The sequence below is a fragment of the Agelaius tricolor genome, unplaced genomic scaffold, assembly GCF_023055355.1.
Source record: "Agelaius tricolor isolate 1412-34295 unplaced genomic scaffold, bAgeTri1.0.p SCAF_17, whole genome shotgun sequence".
Taxonomy (NCBI): Eukaryota; Metazoa; Chordata; class Aves; order Passeriformes; family Icteridae; genus Agelaius; species Agelaius tricolor.
The window spans coordinates 17,282,876-17,294,062 of NW_027269277.1; the positions used below are offsets into that span (position 1 = coordinate 17,282,876).

Consider the following 11,187-nt stretch of genomic DNA (forward strand, 5'->3'; position numbering starts at 1 on the left):
ATCAACAAGCTAAACAAATGTAAAGAAATTATTATTGTGATGGTTTTCTATGTGTAAGGTGGATTTATTATTTTTTTATTGTAAGATTGAACTAAGTGCATCCCTGTTTTCAAGCTCCTATCATTAAAGTCAACACAAAACAAAGCTCAGGCCAAGCAAAGCCCAGCTGGATGGAGGGGAAAGCTCATCTGGGGGGCTGTGCAGGCTGGGTTAAATTCCAGGGCTGTTCCCAGGGCAGTTCTGCACCTCCAGGAGCCTCCTCAGCCTCCTCTGGGCTTTGTGTGCCCCCATCCCTGGGGTGACAGCACCCAGAGCCCCCTGCTCTGCTCCCTGCAGGGTGCAAACCCCAGTTGTGATGAAATTCACACCAAACAGGAGAAGGGTGGGACCAAGAGCAGCTCACTGATAATTGGTTATTGTAATCAACTTTTCAACATACAGAAACAAACAGCTTGGTGGAGCTGCTGGGACAGAGCCCCTGCTCAGGACTTCCACACTCAGTTCCCAGAGTGGCTGCAAAAATCTGTTTGTTCATGGGTGCTTTTTTCAGTCATTGCTCAGCTGAGGTGATGAAATACCAGGGTGGGGTGGGGTGGGTTCCTGCTTGTCCAAACCTGGCACAGTGAGGGCAGGGCCTGGAGGGGCTCAGATTCCTCCTGGACTGCAAATCCTCTCAGGAGGGTTCAGTGATGCTTTCATAGTAGCAATTTTAGCCTGAATGCTGAGGTGTGCTGGGGCTTCCTTAATTCATGCAGCTCATCAGGCACACAAGTCATGGAAAAAACCCTGCTCAAGAATGACCTTAGGAGAGGAGCTCCTGAGGTGCAGCAGGAGCAGTTCTTCATAGTTCTGTAGGAATCTTCATCTTCTGCAGCTTCTCCTTGCCTGGCAGACAAAAGAGTTTGACTTCAAAAGCTGAAGATGTTGGACCCAAAGTAGTGCTCAGTGTTTGAAAGCTGTAGAGCTGCAGTTTCTGTGTAACAAATGCAGATGTTTCTGTATCATAAATGTAGATATTTCTGTATCATAAATGCAGATGTTTCTGTATCATAAATGCAGATGTATTGATGGGTCCTGTCCCTTGTCCAGCCATAGCAAAGGAAAAGCCACTGAGAACATTCCATTCTCTTTAGGTGCATTTATTGTTGTGGAATCTGAGTGCATTCCTGTGGTTTATTAAGTGACTGCACTGTCATTTCTACAACAGATTGTTAATCCATTGCTCTCCCTCTGAGGAACATTGTACTTTTAAATGATTTTCAAGTTTCATTGTGCTGTGGAGTGCTGATAGCTGTGTGTAGGAGGGGGGACACAGGGCAGAGCTGCTGAGTGACTCCTCCTTCATGCCCTGATTTGAACAGGACACCATCCTGGCAGAGCTGCTCCAGATCAACAAGGAGTACATCGTGGGGTACCACGAGCACGACTCACTCCTGGACCATAAGGAGGAGGAGGAACTCACTGAAGAAGAGAGGAAGGCAGCCTGGGCAGAATATGAAGCAGAAAAGAAGGTAAAGCTGTTTAATCTGGTTTATGTACATGAAAAGAAACTTTCCAGGTTTAGAGTCCCAATAACCTTTTCAGTTTGTCTTTGGATAATTAAATATTGTTATAGACCAAGAAATAAATATGTAAAGCAAATATTGACATAGGAGAAATGGAGATACTGTGTCTTTTTTGCTCCTTCAGTGCTGGTTCTTTCTGTGTGTTTGCTTTGCTACTTTAATTACAAGTTCCTTTCACAGCTGCATTTTTTTTCTAATTAAAACTCAACTGATGTCCTGTGTAATGCCTCTTTTCCCATGTGAGGGTGACAGTGTTACCTTCCTGAGCTAATGCACACATTAACATATAAACCAGTGCTTGATGATACAACAGAAATCAGTGAAATTGCAGTAAGGTGGAACCCTGTTCCCATTTTGCTGCCCTGTGCCCTGTTACTGTATCAGATACAGTTGGTGGTGATTGATCCTCACCAGCTGGGTGTGTGAGGTGCACCCAAGCTCTTTGTGTTCCTAAGAAGAAAGCTGTGCCTTTACCCTTGGCAGGGCCCTAAGGAAGTTAATGAGATGCCACCAAGGTTGACATTTTCAATCAGATTTGTTGGTGTTATCCCAAATTACCTTTTGAATTTCAGTGGGCCAGGCACCCTCAAAAGCCTTCCACTGAAAGTACAAAAAGTGGGTGTAAAAATTGCCACTGACCACCTTGAGTGAACTGATGAAAAGGTTTGGGGAGGGAAAAGAAATAGGGAGATAAAGAGTAAAATCTGAAGTTGCCCTGTGAGAAATCCAAATGGGCCATGAGCTTTACATTCCTGAATAAATTTCTACTTTTTCAGAATTTCATTACAGGCTGGTCAAACTCTACATTAAGTAGTGAGTTTTCAATATAAAAAACTATCTTAACCAATTAAAGCTGTACTACTACTACTGTACTATAAGTGGTCATTTATATATCAAATATTGACAGGCTAAACCCAGAGATTATTCAAGACTGAGCTTGGGTTCCTCTGTGACTGAAATGGGGTTCTGAGCTCGGCTTTGGAAACTTCCATGCTCAGTGTTCAGGGCCTGTGGCTGTCCCTAGGGCTCTCTGGCTGTGTGGTTATTGCAGAATTATCAGTGACCAGTGCAGAATTATCAGTGTGGCTATTGCAGATTTATCAGGGTGGTTATTGCAGAATTATCAGTGACCAGTGCAGAATTATCAGGGGGGTTATTGCAGAATTATCAGTGTGGTTATTGCAGAATTATCAGTGTGGTTATTGCAGAATTATCAATGACCAGTGCAGAATTATCAGGGTGGTTATTGCAGAATTATCAGTGACCAGAGCAGAATTATCAGGGTGCTTATTTCAGAGTTATCAGTGACCACTGCAGTATTATCAGGGTGGTTATTGCAGAATTATCAGTGGCCACTGCAGAATTATCAGGGTGGTTATTGCAGAATTATCAGTATGATTATTGCAGAATTATCAGTGTGGTTATTGCAGAATTATCAGTGACCAGTGCAGAATTATCAGGGTGGTTATTGCAGAATTATCAGTGACCAGTGCAGAATTATCAGGGTGGTTATTGCAGAATTATCAGCGTGATTATTGCAGAATTATCAATGACCAGTGCAGAATTATCAGCGTGGTTAGTGCAGAATTATCAGTGTGGTTATTGCAGAATTATCATTGTGGTTATTGCAGAATTATCAATGACCAGTGCAGAATTATCAGGGTGGTTATTGCAGAATTATCAGGGTGGTTATTGCAGAATTATCAGTGTGTTTAATGCAGAATTATCAGGGTGGTTAATGCAGAATTATCAGTGTGGTTATTGCAGAATTATCAGGGTGGTTATTGCAGAATTATCAGGGTGGTTAATGCAGAATTATCAGTGTGTTTAATGCAGAATTATCAGGGTGGTTAATGCAGAATTATCAGGGTGGTTTTTGCAGAGCTATCAGTGACCAGTGCCCTCTGTGTTTTCCAGGGCATGACCATGCGTTTCAACATGCCCACAGGGACCAACCCAATGCCCACAAATTTCAGCTCTCAGACATATATTCCTTACAATTTGGGTGCTCTGTCTGCAATGAGTAACCAACAGCTGGAGGTAAGGAGCACTGCATGCCTGTGTTGCTGCAGGGGTTTTCTCTCACAAATTGGGGATAGTGTCAGTCTGAAATATTTTTATATTTTTTGGATGTTTGGAGGGGGGGTGTTGCATGTAGCCTTACTTGCATGTATTTAAACCTATACCTGGGCAGATTGTCAGGATTCTGGAGCATCACCTGCATTCTTTGCAGACTGTAGTTACCACTTTTGAAATTGTAACATCTTCAAGTCTGTATGGTAGAAAATTTACCTGGGTTTTTACCATTCTCATGCTGGTCTGAAAACCTGTGGGTACAAAAATAGGTTTTTACAAATGCTGTCTACCAATTGGAAGGTTTATACATGTTGTTCAACTCCTCTGTGCTAAAATTCAAATAGGTGGCAGCTTAGACTCATTGACTTGGGCAAATTGAGAGCAGAGAGGTAACTGAAGTCTAGGTATGTACAAGAGGAGGATAAAGAAGGCTGGGGAAGAAAAGTGTTTGTTGTTTCTGTGCTTTATAACTGATGTTGTGGTGTTTTCTCAGGACCTCATTAATCAAGGAAGAGAGAAGGTAGTGGAAGCAACCAACAGTGTGGCTGCAGCAAGAATCCAGCCCCTTGAAGACATCATTTCAGCCATAGTGAGTGCAGTGGATAACCCTGGGCTTAGATCAGGAGTGGGGAACATTAAACATTATCAAACAAAGCTATTGCTACTGCAAATGGTCATCCAGCCAATGAATTGCATTATTAATGAGCATCATTTCCATCTGGGAGTGACCTTTATCCCAGCAGTGACCCTTGGTGGTGTGCAGCTGGCACAGAGCTGTGCAGGAGTGGCACTTTAGATCCATAAATATTTGCCATACTCTGAAAATGCTGTTTTTTCTAGAAATCAGAACAGCCATTACAGGCAAGTAGTTATTGTACTTTGTGGACTGCTAATTGCCAGTTAGAAGAACTAATGACTCCAGGTTGTGGTTCTGGTGAAGCAGTCCTGCACTCACTGGAAGTTGGGCTGGTTTAACTCTTGGTGCAACTGCAAACATGACACAATTATGGGCCTCAGTTACTGTCAGCTTTTGTTCAAACCACCAGTGCCAAGAAGGTTTTTTTGCTTTCCAGTGGAAAGAAAACTTAACCCTGACGGAGAGCCAGGTGCAGGCCCTGGCCCTGAACAGACAGGCGAGCCAGGAGCTGGACGTGAAGCGCCGAGAAGCCATTTACAACGACGTGCTCGGGAAACAGCAGATGGTAAAACATGCTGCATTTATTTACCTCCTGTCAGATCTGAATGAGGATCTTGTGTGTGTTCATCCCTGAGCTACAAGTGTATGTTTAGGCACATAAATATCCCTGCAGAGTGGTCAGCAGTGGGCTGGAGTTCATTGCTTGGCCTCAGTGAGGGAGAGGTTCATGAAAAAGCCACTCGCCAGGTTTTGGAGCTGAAGGGCTTTGCTGCGAGGTCATGAGGTGTAAAGGGAAATCTGATTCCCAGAGCTCAGCCAGCCACTTAGGAAACACATCTTAGAAAGTGTTGGTAATGTTGTTTTAGCTTAGAATTACTTTGCAGAATCTGAAAGTCGCCCAGATGATGTCAGAGGGAAGAGTTTTTCTCTCAGGCAAACAAACTCTGACAGTGCACAGGCGGGACTTTCAAAGGGAAGATGAATGGTACCTGACAAATGATGATGTAACTTATACCTGGGAATAATTTCACAGTAGAGTACATGTTGCCATGGCAACTCACCTAAATGCTGCCTGCAACACAATAGCCAAGTCTTCAGGAGAACTGAGCCCTAAATGCTGTTACTAAATGGTTTCTCCAGTAATGGGCTGCTGAATGCCATCACATTAGGGATGGTGATAACAATGGGGCTTTTTCCCCCAGCCATGCTGTCCCTAACAAATTGATTTCAGCTCTGAACCTGATCCTGGGAGCAGGGGGACGGGTGGTGCACTCAGGCAGCTCTGCTTTCCCTCCACAGTTGATCGGGTGCGTGCAGAGGATCCTGATGAACAGGCGGCTCCAGCACCAGTACAACCAGCAGCAGCAGCAGCAGATGTCCTACCAGCAAGCAGCCATGGGCCACCTCATGATGCCAAAGCCTCCAAATTTAATCATGAATCCTTCCAGCTACCCAGCCATAGATGTGAGAGGAATGTATCAGTCAGTGTCTGGTGGGATGCAGCCACCACCCCTACAACGAGCACCACCCCCAATGAGAGGCAAAAATCCAGGGCCTTCCCAAGGGAAATCAATGTGATTTTGCACTAAAAGCCTAAAGGATTGTTAAAATCAGAGAAAGAACTTTTATTTTTTTAGGAATCAATGGCCTAACAGAACTCAACTGTAAAAAAAAAAAAAAGAATTAAAAAGAATAGTTTGGTTGCTCCCCTTAAATACCATGTTCCATATTACTGTTTCAGCTTTGTTTAAATAGGTCACGATGTTTTTCCCTGTTGTCAGTGATGTTGCCTAGAATCTTCTTACATATGTTGAGTACAGGAGATAACAAGTTGTTTTCAGTGAAAACAAGTCCTCCCCTTACAGTAGCATCTCCACAGGTTTCCTGTCTAAACTCCTACGCTTGCTTTTCATGGCTGCAAAGCTTTGGGAAGCTTAGGAAGGACTGCAGGTCTGTAAGTTCAGTCTGACATATGTGAATTGAAAACAGCTGAGTTCTTGATTAGAGTTGATTCCTCAAATTATGGAATACTTTTCTGCTTACCCATTTCTTTCTATTAGTGGGAACCTTGTAACAGAAATAGTTTAGTTTCCTTCACAGGTCATCTGTGCTGAATGGAACAGGAGCTGAAAATGCTCCCTGAAACAGAACTGAGTGCAATATTTGTAACTACTACTGCTCTGAGACACAGGGAACTGTGCATCCAGCCTTAAACATGACTGGGCCTTCCCCAGTCTGCTGCCATTTCTTATTTTCAGTTCCATGTGATGGAATAACAGCTGAGGGTCTGGGAGTGGAGATGCTTTTCCTTCACAGGCTGATCCACCCCTGCTGTGGAGTCCAGCCCAAAGCACATTTCTGAAACTCCTTCCTGCTGGTGCTACTGTCTCCTCCATTGCCGGCAATGGGGGATGGGCCAACACACCCAATTCCTCTTTTGGGGTAGAATGGTGGTGGTGGCAGGGTCAGGTGGCCTGTCAGAGAGCCCCCTGTCAGAGAACCCCCTCTAGCATGGCACAGCCATTGCCCATTGGAAATCCATACAGAGAAAGTGCTGCAGCAACTTCTGGAGCTGCCAGAAGCATGAAATGACTTCACTGACAGAGATGGGGTTATGCACTCCTCCCCATCCCTTCAGTTGTGTGAAAACATGGGTTAGGACACAAAGAGTTTGATTTTGCTTTTGTTTCTGTTCTTTCTGGTTTGGGGTTTTTTTAATGTAGGCCAGAGATAAATTTCAGGTTTATTCTATACCATTATCACTCTCTTTGCCCACACTTGTGCTTTTCAGGTTCTTATTAAATACAAATAGGGCTTTCCTTTGCATAGACTTTGGGTGATTCTTACCCCACAAAAACCCCACTGATCATCTGGGGCCACAAGTAAGTGGCAGGAACATGGAGGTGGTGGTGTGTGGACAGCACAGGGCTCTGGAGACAGATGGAGGCGGTGGCTCCACATTGTGCTGGACTCTTCTGATGCTGGTGTGAACTAAAATCATTTTGGTTTCTGAGAAGTCTCTTGCAAGAGTTTGAGTTCTTGCCCTGAATGGACAAGTTCTGCAGATGTTCCACGGTGTTTTGGTGTGTGACTCACACTTGGTTTGTGACGTGGACAGAGGTTGGTTGGGCTGCTGCAAGCCCAGCTGAGAACTTTCTGTCTTGGACTCATTGATGACAAGATACCACAAAAGACCCTCAGTGTGTTCTAGTGCTCTGCCAGCTCTACAATTAACTCTGATCTGGGGGAGGGAGCAAAGAGAGACATGTTGGCACTAGAAGAGACAAAAGTGAGATGTTGAGACAAACATTTGAAGGCAAATGTTACTCTGGGTGACTGTCACCGATATTCCTACGTGTTGTGAATAAGAGAAGTACTTTCTACCAAACCTGGGAATGTTAAGTGGAGTTTTACAGTAACTCAAAGACTTAAATGTGGAAGTTTTAGGCAACATTGAAAGGCACATTTTATTTCATCCTGGACAAACCTATGGATAACAGAAGACTAATGCACAAGAAGGAATACAAGATAAGCTTTGAAGTAAAACCTGGACCACCTTGCTTACGTTTCTCACTCGACATTTTAGCTGCATAACAACGTGCTTTGAGTATAACATCAGGCTTTAACCAGTACTTAAAGACAGAACATACATCAGTAAGATAATAAAAGGCTCATTTTTATATTTGTTTTAGATGTTTTAACTAGATAAAAATGGCTTAAGATGACAAATAAAAATGTTGCTTGTAATACAGTTTTGCCTGCTAAATTATCCACATTTTGTAACCTGTTTATTCCTTTGGATGTAAAGCGTTTTTGCTTAGTATTGTGATATTGTATATGTTTTGTCCCAGTTGTATAGTAATGTTTCAGTCCATCAACCAGCTTTGGCTGCTGAAATCATACAGCTGTGAAGACTTGCCTTTGTTTCTATTAGATGGCTTTTCAGTTCTGTATTAAATATCTTAAGTACTATAGAAAAGGTGTCCCCTCTTCCTATAAGGCTGTTTTGTAATATATATAAGGACTGGAAATGTGTTTTTAAAAAAGAAGAAGCATTCAAGTATGACGATATACTATGTGTTTTCACCATTCAAAGTGCTGTTTTAGTAGTTGAAACTTAAACTATTTAATATCTCATTTAATAAAGTGACCAAAATACATCAACGTGCCCTGTGCTACATTCACAGTCCAGTGTTAACTCCACAGGGATTCAGCCTGGGAATGTGTCTTTGGAGAACTGTGCTGTGAGTTGAAGCTCCTGACTGTTTTTACAATGACTTTAGTGGATATAGACATTGATTTCATTTAGGGAAAATAGCTGTGGTCCAGACTTTCCAATTACTATATTAATAGCAGCTTCTGCCAGTCTGTCTGTTAAAAATGAAATGAGTTGTCCAGCGGTGAGATGGTTAAAAGTGAGGTGAAGTTCTGCTTAGTCAAATCAGAATAAGGTACTGCTGTATTTTAGCCTGGAAGTTGTACTTCTCCCTTCCTTAGTTATTAAATCCCCCTTTCCTATGCAGAGGAAAGTGCAATAATTGTGTTTAAAGGTGCCCTCTGCTCCTTCCCTGGCCCTGCTGAGGCTGCCCAGGGGCATGGCCAGTCTTGGTGAAGCTGAGGGAGGTGGGAATGGTGTCTGAGGTGAAAATATTGGAGTTGTGCTCCAAGGGGCCCTGTGGGCAGCGTGTTTTTAAATATCCCTGGGACTTTGAACTTGGCTGAACACTGATGGGAGGCAGTGGGCAGCTCAGGCTGGATGTGGCTGTCTGTGTTGGGCTGGGAAGTGTCCTGGGACGAGTCCCATGTCCAGAATGTTGGGCTGAGGCGTCCCAACACTGACCAGCCCTGTTGCTGTGTCAGCTGTGCCCAGCCTGAGCAGCTTTTGCCTTTATCTTAAAAGCAGAACCACTTTCCACACAGTAAATGAAACTAAATTCATCAGTTCAAGCAAAAAATAGTTTTGAAGTGGGATAGATTTTCAATGTTTATGGAAAGCCAAATGTCCTAAATGTTCCCAGCTGGAGGAGTCTGGAAAAAAGCTGGTGTTGCAGCACCAGCACCAGTAACCACGTGGTGTCTGAACTTCCCAGAGCTGCTCAGGTGTCAAATAACCCCCTGTGCACCCTCTGTGCTGTGGAACCCACCCTGGGGATGTTGCCTGGGACAGAGCACCAGAATAATTCCAAATGTGGCTCTGGGAAAGCTGTGCTGCTGTGGAGGGTCTGGACAAGCTCCTGCCCTGCTGGGATGAGTGGGATGAGTTCATCCTGTGTGTGACCCTTTCATGCAGCCACAGCTCCTGTTCCTGCTTTCCCCAGGGGTGGCTTGGGGGTCACTGGAGGAGACTTGGAAGGGGCTGTGGCCTCAGTGGGGAAACTGCTCTGGAGAAGGGAAGGTGGGCACAGGGAAGGTGGGCACAGGGGGAGGTGGGGTCACCCTTGGGTCTGTGCTCAGCCACTTCCAAGGTCTGATCTCAAACACCACCCTGGCCTTGTGTGCACAAAACCTGCCTGAGAATGAGTGAGACAGGAACTGGTACCTGAGGCACCCCTCAAAGCCCGGTCCAGGCACTCCAGCTGCTTTGGGAATTCAGTGCTGCTCATTTCCCTGGGTTCTCCCCATGCCCACAAGAAGCAGCAGTGGAGGACACGAGCCCTGGCCATGTCTGCTGTGGTGACCTGCCCTGCTTGGTGGCATCTTGGTGCCAGACACCTCCTAGCACAGTGAGGGAAGAGCCTGAGAATCCCTGGAATTCACTTCCCAGGGCTCCTGCTCACCCCCAGTGCAGGTGTGAGGTGACAGCCTTGGTGTTCTCCATGATGAGAATTCAGCAGCTCAGGGCAGTTTTGGAAGAAGCAATGGCCAGCACTGATCCAAGGGGTGCAGATGTCTTTGTCTCCACATCAACACAAACTTCAGCCCTTGTCCTTCAGGAATGCTCCATCCCTGGGTGTCCTTCCAGAACCATCTCAGCCAAGTCTGGCAGCAGCAGCACATCTTGGATGTCCTCAGGTGGGACAGCACCACGGCACTTTCATTGCCTTCCAGCAGTTTCTGGATCTTCTGTATTTTTTCTGAGTTTCTGGATTCCCTCTGCAGTTTTGGGCTCTCCATCACTCTCCACAGGAGGTGAGTCTTTGGGGCCTTCTCTCCTTTTCCCCTTTGGAGAAAGGAGCCCCAAGCCATGCATTCCACCCACAGGCAGCAGGGTCTCCATGGGGATGGATGTCCTGAGGGCACATGGATGTTGGCACTTGTATGTCAGCCTCCATCCAATCCATCCCTGTGCCCTGGCTCATGAGCCAAAGGCAGGGAGAAAGGCAATTACTGCTGTGCTGGCTCCACACTGGCCTCTCCCAGGCAGCTCCCCCCTGTTTCTGCCCCCTCCATAGTGAGACTGCAGCATTTCCCACCTCTTTGCTGGATCCTCCTCCCTCCTGCTCTGCACAGCTGTCCCAGATAAAGTTTCACAGAGCAGGCCCACCCCTCCTGGGTGGAAGGAGAAGGGTTGAAGAGATCCCTTTGTCCTTGCTGTGCTGTTTCCAGACCCACAGCCTTGTGTGTAGAGCAGCTCTGGGCTCAGGGGCACAGTGGAGTTTCTGGGGACCACAGCCCTCCCTGCACCAGCCTTTGCCTCTCCTTTGAGAGAAGTTTTCCAGTTGGCTGTTGTGACTTTGGATTCCATGGAATCTACATGAGCTGAGACCCCAAACACTGTTTCCTTTTGCTGACTTGGAAGATTCTGTTAGCTTCAAGCAACCCAAATGTGTTTTCCTCTCAAACTTTCCTAGCAAGGTCCATCTGCCAGCCCTGTAACACCTCCAGGCCAAAGGAGCATTTGGCATCTTCAGGTGAGGTAACAGCTGGACCAGGGTGACAGGATGGGCTGGAGAGATGAGGGTGTCCACA

At 45.4% G+C, this 11,187-nt stretch overlaps 1 protein-coding gene across 6 annotated transcripts in view; it reads left to right on the forward strand.

Annotated features, from left to right (window-relative positions):
* Positions 1-8,438, forward strand: part of ATRX (ATRX chromatin remodeler) — a 71,174-nt gene extending 62,736 nt beyond the window's left edge. For all 6 annotated transcript variants that reach the window (XM_071442722.1, XM_071442725.1, XM_071442720.1 and 3 more), the window contains 5 exons: positions 1,362-1,511; positions 3,483-3,605; positions 4,135-4,230; positions 4,715-4,843; positions 5,578-8,438. In XM_071442722.1, coding sequence (XP_071298823.1) covers positions 1,362-1,511; positions 3,483-3,605; positions 4,135-4,230; positions 4,715-4,843; positions 5,578-5,856 — 777 coding nt within the window. In that variant the 3' untranslated portion in view covers positions 5,857-8,438. The remainder of the gene's footprint in view (positions 1-1,361; positions 1,512-3,482; positions 3,606-4,134; positions 4,231-4,714; positions 4,844-5,577) is intronic.
* Positions 8,439-11,187: the final 2,749 nt, after the last annotated feature.